The 18,093-nt window shown below is 48.3% G+C and overlaps 1 protein-coding gene across 1 annotated transcript in view; it reads right to left on the reverse strand.

Moving 5' to 3' along the window:
• MEIS2 (Meis homeobox 2) overlaps positions 1–9,888 on the reverse strand; it is a 199,659-nt gene extending 189,771 nt beyond the window's left edge. Inside the window, exons 1-6 of the mRNA XM_082845671.1 lie at positions 9,081–9,888; positions 7,569–7,801; positions 5,889–6,030; positions 5,132–5,182; positions 4,080–4,130; positions 3,155–3,304 (exon numbers count right to left, since the gene is read on the reverse strand). Coding sequence (XP_082701797.1) covers positions 3,155–3,304; positions 4,080–4,130; positions 5,132–5,182; positions 5,889–6,030; positions 7,569–7,801; positions 9,081–9,092 — 639 coding nt within the window. The 5' untranslated portion in view covers positions 9,093–9,888. The remainder of the gene's footprint in view (positions 1–3,154; positions 3,305–4,079; positions 4,131–5,131; positions 5,183–5,888; positions 6,031–7,568; positions 7,802–9,080) is intronic.
• Positions 9,889–18,093: the final 8,205 nt, after the last annotated feature.

Below are 18,093 nucleotides of genomic sequence, written 5' to 3' on the forward strand. Positions count from 1 at the left end.
AGTATGTAAAACTCATTCTTAAAAGTCAGCCAAAAATACTTGCTTTCAAGATATTTATATCAATTACTTTTACATATTTCTATTTTTAAAAATTTTAATAAAAAAATCAAAAGCTCTTTTGGTACCTAATAGTTTGCTCCTGACGCTTCTCTCTCTGCTTTCCACTACGCAGAATCACACACTTGTTCTTTCTTTTCTCTCTTTCACTCTCTCTCTCCCTGCCCGCTCCTTCCTTAAACACACACACACACACACACACACACACACTCACACAAAGTAGCTTGATATCACTTAATAAGGATAGAGGTGTATGTGTTTTGGGGGTGTCAAACAGCTGTCAGAAACTGTCACCTCCAGAAGAGAAACCTTGGCACACAACAAATTAAACTACACTTCTTTTTTAGCTGTCATTATTCATAGCCAATAAATTGAAATGCTCTCAGCATTTCATGTGCAAATAAAACCACGAGGAAGCCAGTAGATCAGAATAGTGGGCCAACAGATAAAACAGAGAAAACAACACGCTGTCTTGGTCCTTCTGAAGTGGCTCATCATCACCCCTGCACTAGCGTGCACCAAATGAGATCCAGCCTGGGGCCATGTATTAAATATGCATATCAAAGCAAATGAAAAAGTAAACCTGGAGATTCAAATTGGATATACATTTACATGCTGAAAATGTCCCACTCTACCACTTTTCAGGTAGTGGGTCTGAGGTATTTTCACGTTTTTTGTGGCTGGGGGGTTGAAGGAGGAGGGCAAGCTTGCAGGAGAGGCTGAAACATAAGAGGATTCACTTTGTAGGGGCAAGGCTTGGGAATGAATACATTCCATATACCTATGGTACAGAAATATCAAAAATGTAAAAACTCTTCAAGATTTCCTCTCACCTCCTGCAAAAAATTCAAGTCCATGGCAAACTTCGCCCTTTCCCACTCGGTTTGCTGGTGGAACAAATTATTGCTTCCTTTCAAAACAAATAGCAGGGGGCTAAAGTAAAAATGTTATAGTTCAGGCTCTAGGAAATAAAAGGTTTTAAATTATGATGCCCAATGAGGTGGCAAGACCTCATGGGTTCAGAATAAATCAGTTGTCATATATAGTTGATTGGGGGCTTCAAAGAGAAGCAACAAATGTTCCAGTTGATTCTTTTATTCAAAGATGATGATTGTTATATTATTAAAGCACTCTCTTCCTAGGTACAACTTCTTTCTTGAGTGTAATTTAATATTACAATAGTTCCATAAATTGGCATTGTCTATCAGCCAATACTATAGACAGCCTAGTTTACCTTATCTCTTCTATGTAAACATCAGCATGCTCTAGTTCATACATCCACTTGAGAAAACAATTGCCAAGAAACTGTTTTAGAAAACCAAGTAGTCAAGACCCCTAGAAATGGCACAAGAAAAGCTTTTGGCTGCAGACAACTGTGAACTTCTCATCCTACAAAACCATGTAACTAGATTTCTTCCCATTCCCCCCAACAGTGCAAAATGCATATGAATACAGAAACAGGAAGCAATGAAAATAAACAAGTAAATGACAACAACAACAAATACTTTGAACAGAGTGTCATGCCTTGCAGACCACAACCACACATCATATAGCCACATATCAGCAAATAAACTTTCCATAGCTGCTTGTCGCACCCATTTGATTTCAGAGAACACACTCAATATACAAAAGAGCTCCCCAACGTTTCCTGCGTCATGACGGGAAAAGACAAGAGGAAAGGTAGGCATGGGAGCTTTCAACGTCACAGTATTTATTCTGTCTCAGAACTGGACTTCAGGACTGAGGTTTTCTTTTCTTCTTTCTTTCTTTCTTTTCTCCTTCCTTTCTTTCTTTCTAACTTTTGTCCTTAGGCTGTATGGTTTTCCATATAGCACAAAGGCTAATAATTAAAATCTGTGACTGTACATTTTCAAAGCCTTTGGAGAAGGCGGGGGAGAAACTTATTCTCAAGGCATCTCAACTCTTTCCTCTTAACACCCAGGACTGGGGGGTGATGGTGGTGATACAAACTGCCTTCAAGCCTCGATGCCCATTTAACTCCACGGAGTGTTAAATTAATATTTCAGGCACCAAGTTAGGAGACTATAGCCTATATCATTTAGGTTGTGAGTTCAATCGACTATAATCTATAGACACCGCCTCCCCCACCCCCAGGCTTGGGTTCCTATAAATAAACTGCTGTTCACACCCACTCTTTAACCTCGCCACTCCTGCCTTTCCTACCAGCTGCAATCTTTCTTCTCTTTGCTTCTTTTTCAAATTTTCAGTCTCACTACATATGCTTTTTTTTTTTTTTTTTGCATCAGACTCACTAGATCGGTTCCAAAATAGGATTAAAAACAGAGAGAATAGAAAGAAATCTCCGTTCCTGGCCTGCCACACACAGTCCCTCCTTACTCTACTCTCCGTCCTCATTCACCAACTGTTTGTGTTAAAATTCAACCACTAACCTATGGTTACTCAATCAGAATTCCCTTCGGCTTTCTATAATACATTGTTAATATTTGTTTTATCAAGGTTACTGCCTTTTATTATGAAGATGCCTCACGCACTTGGCAATAAGTCCACATACTGACAGTAAGTTTCTATACGGCAAAAGCTCAGAAAACTATAACGTGTTCACTCCTTTTATTTCGAATGCAATGCAAGATTGCCAGTAATTCTCAGAATTGTCATCTCTGCAAGAGACTGAGAAATCAGCCCTCGCTCCCCAATTCTCTTTTCCTTCAGTCCTCTCTCTCCCCCATCCTGTCCAGCTAGCTTTCTTGCCTCTTTCTCCCTGCTGCAATGATTACAGAGTTGAGAAAGCAGAAAAGGCAGTGGTCACCATATCAAACAGACGATTTGCTGACACTCAAGTCACCAAATCCAGGAAACTTTACACATTAAGAGCACAAATCACTCTATCGACTCCCTGGTTTTTTAGGTTCTCAACATAAATAAGGAGGGGGTCCAAGAAAGGGGAAATGGAGATGAAAGGTATGGCAGAAGTAGTGAGAAAGGGAGGAAAAGACCCCCAGAGAGACCAGATTATTTAAAAAGAAAACTCAGTCAGTGGAGCTAGAGGTTACAACAAATTTTTCAAAATTGCTTTGCCCAGTGGTCTTAAAAGAATGCCAAAGGCTCACAGACTTACATGGTCAGCGAGATTTGTGGAGGAGCCTGAAAGTTCTTCGTGATCTGACTTGGAGCTGCCATCTCTTTCATCAATGACGAGGTCTATGGGCATTTTCCCCTTCAAACAGCTAATGTACCGGTGGCAGAAGTTATCACACAGTTCGTGGACCTAGAAGGAGGGTTAAGGTGGAGGGTTCAGCTTGTATTGTTGTTGTTGTTGTCATGGTTTTGTTTCATTTTTAAAGGGAAAAAATATCAGGTTGCAAGGTTACCTTTGGAAAGAGCAACAGTGCTATGTCTTCCAAACTAACTCTAATTAATGGGTGTAATAGTTGAAGGCGAGGAAACAATAGAGCAATTGTTGCAGCAGATATTATTCTCCAGAGACTTCCCTGAGCAACAAGTTACAATGAAGGGAGCAGAAACAGGACTGGAAATAACTGGGTTCAGACTGGGAAAATCCGATTTGATGATAACATCAAAACATTAGAACGCTGGAACTGGGAACAACATTAGCATTTGCGATTCAATAAGCTAGGAATTTTGTATGTTTCCAGGGGAAAGTGATTGAGCTGCAGAGCAATGTAAAGACAACCCAGCGAGGATGATTCCCTCTGCCAGCACCTAATGCACGCTCTGAGCCTAATAGAGACGCAAGCAGGCTGAATGTCCAGTAACACAAATGGTTTGCTGCATTTCAAAATAATCCTGAACGCCTGGGGAAAAGGGGGGTGGCGGCTACTTTAAAAGACAGGGCTGTCCTAATTCACCCATCCTCTGAGGCCCTGGGTCGAGAAGCAATGTGAAGGAAGTACATGGTAACAAGTTGCTCAGAATCTCTCCAGGTTCTCAATCCTCAGCCTGGAGGTTTCTTAAAAACATCCCAACTCAACCAGGAGAGGGAAGTGACCAAGTCAAAGTGGGGAGTGTCATTTCCTGCTTACCTTTTCTAACTCCAAAAGATGAAACCTTAGCACTTGTATTGCTTGTATCATCTGGAAGAAAAGTTCAGAGTGCGGAGTTAAGGCTCTGTGACGCCTGTGACTCGGAGGTTTCTAGTGGGGGATGGTGAGGGAATGGGGCTGGGAGAAGACCCAGGCAAGTGGCCAGGCAAAGCCCACACATCAAGAAATCGTCAGAAAAACCAAGTGATTACTGATCATCTCTGCCTCATTGGCTACGGGGTAGGAATCTGACTCAACCTATGCCGAGGCATTCAATATCTTTACCCCTCACGTTTACTGAGCTATTTACAAGCACTGCTTTCCTAGGGATAGGCCTTATTTCTCCGCCTCAGTCCTCTTTAACGTCGCCTCTCTCGACCTCAGGCCAAAATGAAAAAAAAAAAAGAAGAAGAAGAAGAAGAAAGAAAGGAAGGAAGGAAGGAAGGAAGAAAAAAGTCGCTTCTTTGGAGAAAGCTTTTTAGAACAGCACACCCTGCGAAATCCGTCCTTACTGAAGAAGGAAATACTCTAGAAGAATGGTGAGGCAGGGCCTTTGAAAGCGGATTTAAGTACTTTTAATATTGAAATCGTGCAAATTAGCAAAAGAATCGCACCTAAAAGTGGCCTGCGCGGGCCTGCCCCTCACCCCCACGCCCACCTCCGCGGCCCGCCCTCCGCCGCGCCGGCGGTGACTTCCTTCGGGTTAGCTGCCCGGGGCTCGGCCGCCTGCCCCGGCAAACAGAGGAAATCACTCACTTCTCGCCGCCTCACTCCCGGGGCCGAGACCTGGGGCGCATCCCCTGCTCTCGCTCTCGCTCTCGGCGCCGCGTCCCCGCTCGCTGCCTCCCTGGGCTCTGCTCGCCCTGACGTCCAACCCGCCCCTCACTCCCAGCTCCCCGGCAGGGGCTCTAAGCTCTTCCCTTCCTCCCCGTAGCTCTGGAGCTTCAAAAGAGGGCTCTGCTCGAACTCCCCGGAGCTCCGGGGAAAAGTGTGTGCTTCTGGGCAAGGAAAGGGGCCCAGGCTGGGGAAAGGCAAGAAACAGTGAGCCTTACCAAATTGTCCAGCTCTGGATTTGAGGAAAAAAGTGGCTTTTCGGCGCGAACCTATAGGAAGCAGGGAAAAGTCAGCATGAATTACCACTCCATTTAAAAGAAGAGAAACCCTGTCACCGACTAAACCGTGGTGTGTGAGTGGGGACGGTGGAGGGGCAGTGGCGGAGACGAGGAGAGGGGCTTTGGTAAAATACATGAAACAAACTAGTGCCTTCAGTCAATGGGGTCGGTTGAAAAAGAATCAGGGCCTCCTAGTTCTGGCCCCATTTAGGGCTACCTGGAACCTCTGAGCTGTAGCCGAGAACTCAGGGCCGTTCTCTGGGTCCAAGTACCCCCTTATCCTGCCATCCGCGGGGCTATGGTTCGCAGCCTCCCTCACCTCCGCGCCGGCGCCGACAGCCCCAAAAGGCGCCCAGCTTCCTTCCCTCCCGGGCACTCTCGGGGCCCTCAAAGCCCCTATCCCCAATTCTTGTTCAAGTAGCTGCAGGCGGGGGAAAAGGCCAAGCCCCAGATTAGGAGCAGGTCAACTTTAATTCGAGGGTCGAGCCCCTGTATTCCTGGCTGGGGGGAAAAACAAACACCCATATTTATCTCTTCTTCCAATTTGCCTCCAGGCTCAAGGATGGGGAGCGAGGACTGGGGCCGGAGGAACAGATCGGGTGTCCCTGCCTCTTCCTTCTCTTTCAAGTAAAGCTCTGAGGAAAGGGGAGGGGGAGTGAGGGGCTGCAGGAGGGTGAGTGGGTCAGGAAGGTTGGACCTGCTTGGCGAAGACCGCGATGTCCTCGTTGAAGGAGTCGGAGGAACAGACGTCTCCGCCGGCCACTCCGGGTTCCCGGGGAGTGCAGGTCGCCAGCTCGCACTTCTCAAAGACCAGAGCTAACAGAGGAAACAACGGGTGCCTAACGGGCAGCGCCACGCAGAGACACACACACGGAGACGGGGTGCAGAGGGGAAGGAGCAAGAACTGTAATCAACAAGTTTGGAGGGTTCGGATTCCTTCCTTTCTACCACAGGCACGCATCATACTTTACAACCCTTCCTCAGCCAGCCGAGCCTGGGCCAGAAACAGAAAGGAAAAACGGCCTGGCCCTTTCCCTCAGCTCAGGACTCCCTCAGATCTGGTAGGAGAAGCCCCTGGCCAGTTAGCCCGCCAAGTAAAAACAGCCTCGGTTCGAACGTAATGAAAACAGCCAATAGGCTCAGGCAGTCCGGAGCCCGGTGTTGATCCAGACCCACTCCCCGCACGACAGAGGCCGCCCAACCAAACCCTGAGACCCAGCCCTGACCTCCCAAGAGAGGAACACTCCGTGAAATCCAAAATTGCGTTAACTCCACGTTTTAATGGGCATTTCAGAGGAGGCCCAAGGCTCACCTACACACACCCCCGAAGTGATATTTTCCTCAGTCTAACATCTCCACCCCCTTGCCTTATAAACTTGTTTGCTCCACTTCTAGTAAAGCCCGGGTGAGGGGACCAAAATAATAGGAATGGTACACGCCGAGAGCTTCCTTTCAAAGACCACATTTCTCCAGCTGGCGAAAATAAATAAATCGAGTGTTAAAACTTGGAAGTGTGCGTGTGCGCCTGTCCTTTGTGTTCCTCTGGGCGGTTTAGCTACACCTCGGGATGCTTGCGGCCTCCGGCTTCAGGCGCAGTTGCTGTTTACCGACACTGTCCCCTCCCCTCGGCATCCCGCAGCCTTCCCCACCTACCCTCAGCTGGGAGGGCCCGAGTGGTACACGTTGGGGCCGTGCACCCCCATCCCTCCCCGAGTTCTCTCAGCATTTAAAATAATTTCCAGCCATCTCCCTTACTCCCCCCAAGAGCTGCTCTGTGCAAGCAGCAGCCCCTTCCACCCCGCTGCACTTCAAGGTCTGCCCCCTTTATTTACAGAGAATTAAGAAGAGGGTGATTAGGACTTCCTGGCCGACAGAAGCAGCCCTGATCCCAGCTCCAACTGCATTTAGTGACTCCCAGACTCTCGGTAGGAAACAGAAAAGGAAAAAAAAGTTGCTTCTCATCGGCAGGAAACTTTCTCCTTCGTCGGGGCCTCTGTTAGGGGGCCTGGAAGGACCAGCTCTGCGTCCTTTGGCCAGGAATCCCGTCCTTGGGGAGAAGGCCCTGGCCAGATTCTGAGGAATCAGTCACTCCCGGCTCTGGGGTACAGAGTGACGGGGCCGTGGCGGTGGAGGAAGCCAAATCTTCCCCAAGACTTACACGCAAGGGGCAGAAGAGCAGGCCCCCTTCCCTGTCCTTTCCTAAGGCCAGTGGTTTCCGCCCCCCTACCCTAAGGAGAAATAACTCCCCACTTGGTCGTCCATCCCCTCATCCCCCCCCCCCCACAGAGACACACACACACACACACACACACACACACACACTCGCACTCGCACTCACACAGTACGCTGGGTCAGGAGGGGGTGGAGGTTGGTTTACCCATAGATCGCGTCCTTGTCCCGCTTCAAGGCGTCGTTGACAGCGGATCCCATGCTGGCCGGCATGACATTGGGGTGCGGGGCGTGCGCGCCGTAGTGCTGCGTGGCGTGGAGCGGCGGCCCGTGGTTCAGGTGGTGAACCGGTGGGATCGGCCGCGGCGCGTGAGGGTCTCCGTACATGGAAGCTGGCACCCCTACTCCGTCCATCCCGCCGTAATGGGGCAGCTCATCGTACTGTCAGAACCCGGCAAAGGGGCGGGGGGCGCAGGAGGTGAGAGAGAGCGAGGAGAGCCGAGGGAGGGTAGGAAAAGAAGCAGGGAGAAGAGAGAGAGGAGAGAAGTGGGGAAGGAATAGAGGCGAGAGAGAGGGAGAAGGCCAAGGGAAGAAGAGAGAGGAGGAGGAGGGGGCGGCGGGGAGGGGGGGGAGTCAGGAGAGAAAGAGGGAGGAAAATACAAATAAAAACAAAGTCATAAAGGAGAAAAGTACCGAGCACGAGTTGAACACACAGAAACCAAACCAGCCGAAACAACGGAGTTGAAAGTTGGGGAGGGGGTGTTTTTAAATTTAAAAGATGAAAAAGTATGAGCCGAGAGCAGCGTTAGAGTAGGGAGAGGGGGCGGTGAGGCCGGGGATTGAGGGGGCGCCGGGAGGTCCCGCTCGGGCGGAAGGCAGCAGAACCGTAGCAAGCCAACCGAGGGAGAAGTGGAGTTAGTGTGAGGAGGAAGCCCCGGATCCCACCCCTAACCCCCCTTCGCCTCCTCCAGAGGATCCAATAAATCAAAAGGCGAAATGAAACAAAATAAAGAGAAGAAAAACGCTAATAATCAGGACGAGAACGCCGAGGACTAGGGAAGGCTGGGGCCAGTGCCTCCCCGGGGGCAGGGAGCAGAGGGTGGGGGTGGGGTGGGGGGGAATAATGTGAAAGTTACCAGAAACATTATTTAGCAGCGGATTCCCTGCGTCCTTGTCAATTTCAGAGACAAAACAAGCAGCCCAGGCTAGTCTAGGCGGCGGCGCAGCGGCTGCGGCAGCGCGGCCCCAGCGGCGGCCCCGGCGGCGGCGGCGGCTCCTACGCAGCCGGTGCCCGCCCCGAGCCGCGGGAGCAGCGGCAGCAGCGGCGCAGCAGCGGCAGCGGCGGCAGCAGGAGAACCGGGGGAATCGCGCTGCTGGGGTAAAAGCTGGAGCGAGGCGAAAGCGTGTAACAATTGCACTCGCACACACACACACACACACACACACACCACTCACACGCACTCGCCGCCCGCCCGCTCGCACAGCGTTGAAACACGCGCGCCCAGACACGCACACACGCACGCACACACACTCGCACACACGCAGAGGCACGGGGGGGAAAAGAAGCCGATGAATAATTTTGCTGCTATTTTTTTAAATACTGGCCGCCATCATCAAGCAGCGAGCAGCAGCAGCAGCGTTGAAGGGAGAGGAGGCATCGGGACAGGCCCCTCTTAGGAGAGGATTTATATCTAGGTAAGTGTTGGAGATTTAAACCTACCCTTTGCGCCATCAGTCTGCGCTCCAATAAACTCCTGGATGTGTCGTATATTTAATATCCCAGTCCGGATAAGAAAGTGATCTAGGCTGAAGATTCCTTTTTTTTTTTTTTCCAAACCAAGGAGACTTCTCCCAGTTTTCCAATATGTTATTTTTAGGGGGGGGGGAAAAGCCCAGGCAAGACAACGAAGAGTTTTTTTTTTTTTCCTGTGATATTTCTTCTTTTTCTCTTTTTTCCTCTTCTTCCTCCTCCTCCTGATCTTCCTCCTCCTCCTCCACCTCCTCCTCCTCCCCCTCCCCTCCTCCTCCTCTTCGGTCCTCCTTTCCCCCTCTTTCTCTTCTCTTCCCCTCAGTTGGAAAAAAAAAAAAAGAAAAGAAAAAGAAGAAAAAGAAGAAAAAAAAAATTGTCAAGCCCCCGAACTGAAGGTTACGAGCGGCCCGTCAGCAGCCCACATGTAACCGAACTGTCGTGTTTCATGGCTTTTTGCCACTCCAGCTGTCAATCAAAGCCCGGAATGTCAAGGTAGTGAATGAATGATGGTTGATGATGATGAAGAGGAGGAATCTTTCAGACCCGTTTTTTTCTTCCAGTAAAACTCCGCGAGGGGTTTCTGCTTCTTGAATTTTTCCTCCCCCCCCCCTTAGCTTTGCCCCCGCGGTATCTATAATATGATCCTCTCTCTTTAAAGTATCGTTCAAAGAAAGCAGGGGGGGGGGAAATCAAGAAAAAAAAATGAATAGTTTGCAAAAACTGGACTTCCTCCCCCCCTTTCCTGGTAGGTATTTTGTCTCTCCCTCTCTCTCTCGCTCGCTCGCTCGCTCTCACTCGCGCTCGCTCTCTCGCGCTCGCTCTCTCTCGCTCTCTTTCTCTCTCTGGGAGATGAGTGAGTGTCAGTAGGTGTTGGCAGGTTGGCTGCTGCCTGGCTTATAGAAGAGCCTCAGTTTGGCGGCGCGGGTCGGCGGCGGGAGAACGAAATGACGGAACCCGGAAGTCGCGGTGGCCATAGCCCGTCGTACGGCGGAGACACATCCCGGGAGTGGGGAGCGGGAGCGAGGAGGAGCGCGCCGCGCGGAGCTTCTGATATGCAGCGAGTGCGATCGGACGGCCCGGGTTGGGGGGGCGGGAGAGGCGGGAGGCGGGGGGCGGGAGGGGGAGGGGAGGCAGGAGCCCGGCCGACCCGAGCAAATCAGCGAGGCTGCTCCTCCGCGGGGAAGGCGCGGGGGAAGGGGGGGGAGGAGGGAGGAAGAGGAGTATGTGTGTGTGTGCGTGCGTGTGCGCCTGTGTGTGTGTGTGCGCGCGCGCGCGCGCACGTGAGGAAAGAGGGAGGGAAAGAGAAAATGAGAATGAAGAGGACAGGGAGAGCGCAGAGAGGAAAACTGCAGAAAACCACAGGGAAAGTACGGTACAGCCTCAGATTTTTAATTTAAAAAAAAAAACTTGCTTCTAGTTCATTTCCCCATCACTCCCGGCTCCTGCCTAACGAGGTCGTGTCGGGGACGTTTGGCATGGCGCTCTTGCTTTTGTTCCTTTTAATTCCGCGGGCCCCCTACTCCTCTGCCAGCCGATTATCGCGCCCCGAAGGCTTTCTGCTAACACCCAGAGGCAGCAGGATCTGCAGACCGTACCAACGCCCGGCTAGAGTTTTGTTTTTGTTTTTGTTTTTTTAAGTGGTACTTTCTTCCCTGTGCAGATCCAGGACCCTTGTCAACATTCATTTTTTTCTAGGACAAGAAGAGACCAGCTTAACTCAGAGAGCACTCCCTTCAAGCTTTGCGGACAAGGGCCACCCTGGAGAGTCTTTGGGGCCCGTGGTGGAATCATGAGGGAGGAATGGGAGGGAGTCGTTTGGATGTTTGATGTTGTCTGATGTTGCCGAAGTGTGTGTGTGTGTGTGTACACGCGCGCGCGACTGGTGTGCGACTCCAAAGTGGATCTCACTTAGAGCTGGGAAGCATGGGGTGGGGGGGGAGAGAGAATGCATAGCGAGAGAGAATGCTTAGCAAGGAGGATTGGCCGGCACTCCCTGCCCAGCTTTGTTGTGGTCGCCGGGGGCGCAGAGGCCAGTCAGCGGTATCGCCGGCTAATGGCTGTGTTAGTTACACCGGGCAATTTCAGGGTATCAGGAAGATGGGGCCGACTCCGAATGAACTTTTCCAAAAAGGAAAAGGAGGAGAGTGGAGGGAAAGAAGGTAACTATCCCACATGGTTTGCGTAGAAAGTAGTTCTAGCCGATGTCTCGCCGAATCCCTGGCTGGAGCTGCACCCTGCCTCACCTCCGCGCCGCGGGTATCACGGCGGCCGCGCGTCAATCACGCCGAACCGCGAGCTGGGGGCGGAGCTACGGTCTCCCGGCGCGCTCAGCTCTGCAGCCCCCGCCGCCCCCTGGCTCCCGGCAGCCCAGCAGCCGGGTCCTGCGCTCCGAGCGCGCCCTCTCCCCAACTCCTGGCTCTCGCCCTGGTTCATGGTCCCCGGCCCAGAGAATTGAAAACAGATTGTTCCTCAACAGCCGCCTCCTTCTCCAACTTTGAACCCATTCTGGAGAGTAGAAAGTAGCGAATCCTCTGCGCGTGGCTTTGACCCGACTTCCCGGGAGATTGGGGGGGGGGGCGCTCAAGGAGAATAAAATACTCTGTGTGTGTTTGTGAGGGAGAGAGGGAGAGAGAGAGAAGGGAGTTGTGGGGAGAGAGAATGAGAATAAGAGGGAGAAGGCGAGAAGGCGGATAGGCTTTTTTTTTTTTTTTCCTTCTCCCTTTTCATCTCTGTTTCACTGTTAGCTTTCGGGCAACTCTCAACTGGGCTTAGATCGTAGCCTGCAGAGACTCCAAGCGGAGTCGGAGAAATTTGGCCCCGTTTTAATAGGGCTGGGGAATGAGCTCCGGAGGTCAATAAAGCCCTCCAAAAATGATGAATGATTGAGCACCTGTGATGATGATAGTGATTACCAGAGCAATTAAACAGTTTGATTAAATGAGCCATCATAACAATGATGTCTGCGGGAAATCGGCCCTTACATATAAAGAAAGATAGTGCGGAGGGGCTTGCAGAGGCGAGTGTAGCGCGACGTCAGGGAGAGGGGCCGCGGACCGCGCGGTATTTGCCGGGGTGGCCGGAGCAAGGACTGCCGGGCGCGCGGAGCTTCGGGGAGGAGAGTCTAGCCCAGGCTAGACTTTTCAGCCACTCTTAAGCCGGGCTTCAAGCCTGCAAGAGCCGACTGGTATGAAACCTGCAGGTTGGGGGGGAGGGTCCTTCCCCCTCCACCTCCTCATTTTTTTTCCCCAGAAGAACTCCAAGATTAAAAGCATCCTTATTTGTTGCTGAGTTGTTCGTCGACGTATAAGAAAAGGTGAGTAAAAAAAGAAGATGCAAAAGAGAAGAAAAAGTTGACCTCCAGAATTTTATTATAGGAGGCAGTTGTTCGAATTCAGTTTAGCCGGGGCGGAAAGATGAGAGAGAAAAAAATCAAAGTGGTCTCGCTGCGGAGCATTTTCGACTTTGCCGAGGTCTTTATATTGGTGGATCCACGGTCCCCGTTCAGCGCCGCTAGCTGAGAAGTTTATACAGTTTTTCAGTTTTTAACTCCTCTAACTGTTCTTATTTTCAGTATTGCATATTTGTTGTCGCCAATATGGTTACTGTTGTTTTAAATGCCCTGTACAGAAAGCGCCACTTTTCTTTTTAAAAAGGAACTCAGTTTCCTTGATAAATACTTCTTTTGTAAAAATCAACTTCGAACCGAACCTCTGCATCGCAGAGTTTAAACATTCAAAGTTGCTACCTTCTGCTTCTCCTGCTTCTCTTACCATCACTTTTTTTCATAATGATATTGTGAAGTGAGGTAGCATTTCCTACAGCCTTTATTTAGAAAAACTACACTAGGATTTTTTTAAAAAAGTTTCTTCCCTGGCAGTGCATCCGAGTAAAAACAATTCAGACCGACTGATGATTTCTATATTTTCAAACAGTTGTTAAGCTAATGGGTTGATTACTCCGTGATAATCTTGAGCTTTACAAAAGAAAAAAGTTCGAACTCTATTGTCATGTGTTTTCATCCTTTGGGTGATGCAGAAGGCATTTTAACCCAAACTCCTTTCTTCCTTTCTTTCTTTCTCTCTCTCTCTAATATTCTGTAACTCCTTTTGCCTTTTATTGAGTACTTTAAAGCAAGTAACTGGGACAATCTGGTTACAGATGGGAAGGAGAGAGAAATAGAACATGTTGAGATACTGTTCAAGAAAAAAACCAACCAATCATTCTTAACTCCAAAGACCTTAGTTAAGAAGTGTGAGTGTGTTAAAAGTGAAGTCCTCCTGGAGGAAAATATGTGTCATTTAAAACTTCACCAGTTGCTTAAGGGGAGAACCCCGAATTTCATGCGACTAAAGAAATTTCACTTACCTAGTTGCACGTAATTTATGAAACCGTTAGTTTAAGATAGCATCGCAGTGCAGTGAATTGCACACAAGATCAAGTTGGAGGTGATTCATGATGTCAGTTCTTGGTCAATCTGATGAATTTAAAGGACTATTAGTTTTAATCACCAACTTGCTGATGTTTTATTAATAGAGCTGAAAAACATTTAAGAACTTCATGGTCTCTCCTAACCCCCAATTTTGCAGTCCCATGGAAGCTATTCAAAAATAGTGGGGTACGCAGGCTTTCTGCTTTCTAGTCCGATAGTACGTTGTTGCTGATGCTCAGTTCTCAGCCTCCGCACTCCCACCGGGGCTGCGAGGCTCATCTGCTCTCCCACATTTGGGGTAAAGGAAAAAGTAGGTGGGGCAGGCCCCGGAGACAGGCGTGAGATGGGGGTCGCAGGAGGCGGCACACACCTCCGTCAACAGTCAGCTCCGTTTGCCCAGGCTGGAAATGGTTTTAACAGGCGGTAAAATTTCATCTTGCGGTGTCAAATTGGGGTCATTTTGGGGTTAGAGTTCTCAGTGTCCGAGAGGAGCTGTCCAGCTGCGTGGGGACTCATTAACTGCAAAAGATCTGTTTCAGTAAAAACAATTCAAAGACAATCAGAAGGCTAAAGACCTTCTACAAATCGCATTTTACAAGTGCCCCAGAACAAATATGGATGCTGAAATCTGTTTCTTCAGAATCCCAAATCGGCTACTTAGCTCTGGAGTGGGGGTGAGGGCACTGCATAAAAAAAGAGGTGAAAGGGAAGGGACCTGATTGGGGGGGCGAATGGGAGGGGGAATCGGGCCTTTCAAATTTAAGGGTCTGTTTTTAATCACCTCTTTCTTATTGGAGCATCCCCAAGACTTCTGAGAACTGCTTCTTTTCTATTTCTACTTTTTTTTTTTGTCTCAACATGGAATGATATTATAGGTAACATTCAAAAATTTAAAAGAAGAATTGAATGCCTCTATACCTACTTAATTTAAAGGGCATTGGCTTTACGGAGAGTATTTAATTTGAAATGAACAGTTATGAACCGAGACTCTATTTTAGGTGAATTTGCCCACCTTCCTTTAGGAGCTTGTGTTTCTTTTCACCTTTTTTTTTTTTTTCTAGAAAGTAATAGGTCCTCAGCACAGATAACTCCAAATTCCTCAGAACTCTGAGGTCTGAAGTGTTAATCTGTGTATTAAAATTGCTGGGTTTAAATCCTTTTTGTCTTCTTACAGCTGTTAGAACAATTGACGCCTTGCTAGAGGAGCAAATAAATCCAACTGTAATCTTATTTGTAACTTTAGTTAATGTTTTGAATTGGAGTATTTTGGATTAAGCAGGTTTTGGGTTTTTTCCCCCCTCTATGAGGTTAATTTTTATTTGTGGAGGTTCTGTTGGCTGGTTTGGAAGAAAGATATTATTACTTTAATTCAAAAAATTCCTTTAGGTAAAAGGAAAGTGCAATTTTAAAATGACAAGCTAGAAGTGAGATGCCTGGGGTTTTAGAATAAAACCAAACCAATATTTTAGAGTAAAATATTATTTGAAAGAAGTTTCCTGTCTTGCATTACTGACTTCAGCAAGTAAAAAGGATCAAAATATTTTATTCTTCCTTTCTCTCTGGACTCCACCTCTGTCACTAGGTCTTTTCTCTCCATCTGCTTCACTGTTATTTGCGTTCTGAATGCAACAGTGAATTTTTGTAGTCTAGCTCTCTTCTCCAAGCCTCCCAGAGTATAAATTGTTATTCAAGGGGTTGGATTGCGGTCCTGCAGAAACAGCCCTGAACCCAGTATCACTGGGACAAAGGCAGCGGGTCTCTCTTTCTGCTCCGACCTGCTGGCTGACAGTTGGAATTTTTAATATATATTTTATTTGGCATTTCCAATAACGTGTTTGCCTCTCTCTCCCCACCCCCTTGCAGCCATCTATTACTTTAAAAGCATCTCTTCTCTATAAACCTCAGCTCATCCTTGTGAAATGTTCTTGACCTTCCCAGCGATAAAACCAGAAGCTCTGAAAGTTGCTCTAGGAAGAATTCCACTTGCTTTCTTACCTGTTAACTTTGCTCACTCTCTTCCGAGTTGGGACGAAGGGAGGGAAGGGGACCCCTTTTTGTTTGTTTTTGTTTCCTGGTCCTTTCCCCACTTAGGCTTTCTTCCATATGCCCCTCCCCCCAATTAATAACAATAAGGCACCCCGCAATTTATGTTCTTACATAAGATGGGGTGGAATGATTTTACTTTCTTTCCTTTTGCTCTTATTTCTTATTTCTCCCAATTTTAGCTGCTTCAATATCTCGCAGTAGGAAAGTATTTCAATAAATAGCCCTCTAGCGCTATCTGGCGGGGCTCCAAGCGCGAGTGAGCTCTCTCTCGCTGTCTCTGGCTCCTTCCCGCGCTCTCTTCCATCCTCCCTTCTTTCCTCACATCTTCCTCTCTCCTTCTCTTGTCTCTTCCGCAATCTTGATCCTATCCCCCCTTTCTCTCTTTCCTCTCTTCCTGCTGCCCCCTTTCTAGCTCCCACCCCCATTTGCCGCGCAGACAGCTGGAAAGACCTGGTCAGAGGCTGACACCCTCGGAACCAAGTGATGCTCCAGCGGGGGAGCTCTCCTGGGACCCCCACCTTCACCCAGCATGGGTCACACACGTCCTTTGCCTTTGAGTCGCATCTTACTGTAGCTTAACACGTTGCTTAAGTCTCAGCCTCTCAGCCGTCGGTGGTTTGGAGGGGTTTAGACTGCATTTGTGAAGTTTGGAGGAAAGAAATCAGACACTGGAATCCCGTCTAGTGGAGGCCAGCTAAGTTTTAGGTCAGGAAGCCGAGTCTCAGTGCGAGTTTGAGGAAGGGTCGGGGCTTCGCAGGGGTGGGAACAGACCTTCGGGAGAGTGCTGGGCTGGGGGCGCCAGCTGCCCCCCTTCCCGCCAGCCGGATCCCTACAGCACAACGGACTGCTCCAGTTTAATATACTGGGCCTGTCCAGGATTTTTTTTTTTAATAAATTAGCTCTATCCTCCCTCTCCCACCACCACTACCACACCAAATTTGGAGAGGAGTGGAAAAGAAAAGTGGGAGTAGGAAAGCTCACTGGAAACCTCACGGGGCAAAGAAGAAAAAGACAGCAGAGACTGCGGGAACTCGCTTGAGGATGCAGTACTCATCAGCATACTTCCTCCTTTCTCGAAGAGATTTGTCTTCTTATTTGTGGCTTTTTTGTAAAACAGTAGCCGGTAAACCTTCAGCAGTGTGTGGGGAGCCGTCAGAGGATATAGGGACAGAAGGAGAGATTCAACTCCAACTGGGTGCTTTAGATTAAAATTCTCTCTCTCTCTCTCTCTCTCTCTCTCTCTCTCTCTGTCTCATACCCACACACACACACACATTCCACACACACTCTGATCCTTAGAGAAATTTCCAGTCCTCCTTTGAGCAAATCTCTTCCTTCTACTCCTTGAAACAGAAGAAAGGGTATGGGCCTGGGGGACAGTTAGACTCACTAAACTTTATGACTGCGTTTTCTAAAATTTAGTTTTGACCTTGCAAAGTGAGGACCATACCTCCAATACAGACCCAGTCAGTGGATACTTGAAGTGAGGGGGCCTCAGTCTGCAGTGTCTGTGATCACACAAAGACCTCTTCCCAACTCAGAAATCCCCCCTCCCCACAATCTCAAAAATAGAAGGGAGGGTGGAGGATGACACAATCCTAGGTTCTCATCCTCAAGAATTGCCCCCTCCCACTCCCATACTGAAGGAAGAAAGCACAGTTCGGTGTAATTAATTGAGGGCTGTTATTAGGTCATCATTAGCCAAGGTGCAAATAATTGCAGCCCGTTTTTACTTAAAATTGACCAGCCTCAGAGTGATAGATCGATTTGGAGTATAAAAATGATGTATCAAAACATCAATGTCGATTATTTGAAATATTGTAGTCGAATTATTTTATTGCTTCATCGGTTAAGTGTCTGAAAGTGCAGTGTTCAAACATATACTTATGTTGTCAATACTGTCAGAACTGTCAGTTTTACTATACTGGATTTGTACTACATTTCGAATTTACTCATTTACATAAAATGCCCACCCTAGGATTCCCCCACCCCTACCCCGTCTCTCTCTCTCCTCCCATCTCTGGAAAATCCGTGTCAGTTTCTTCAAAGGATTCAGCAATCTTTGCCTCAGCCAAAGTGTGCAGTGCCTCTTTTACTCAATTTTCCACATCGGATTACATGGCTTTTTCACCATTTCTAACTTTCAAAGAGAGCCTTCCTCCTTTCTTTCCAACTCTGCCTACTCCAACCTTTTCTCTGAAATAGTATTGTAGCACTTGGAAAGCTTCAGGTTTAAATAGCCACATCTCAGCTCCAAATAAACCATTTAGGTAGAAAACCAAAAAACCGGACTTCACTGTACCTCCTTGGCTTCACTCCTGTAAACCGGGCTTCGCTGGGCACACGATCTCACACGTGTTAGGGTCCGTCATCAAATTACCTGCAGGATTCAAATGTTACAGGGAAAATGAATTTGGAAATATAAATACTTTTTCTTTCGTTTTACTTAAAAGCTGTGATAGGAGAAAAAGAAACAATATATACATAAATGATCGGCACATTTTACCT

The sequence above is a fragment of the Leucopleurus acutus genome, assembly GCF_964270905.1.
Source record: "Leucopleurus acutus genome assembly, chromosome: 1".
NCBI lineage: Eukaryota > Metazoa > Chordata > Mammalia > Artiodactyla > Delphinidae > Leucopleurus > Leucopleurus acutus.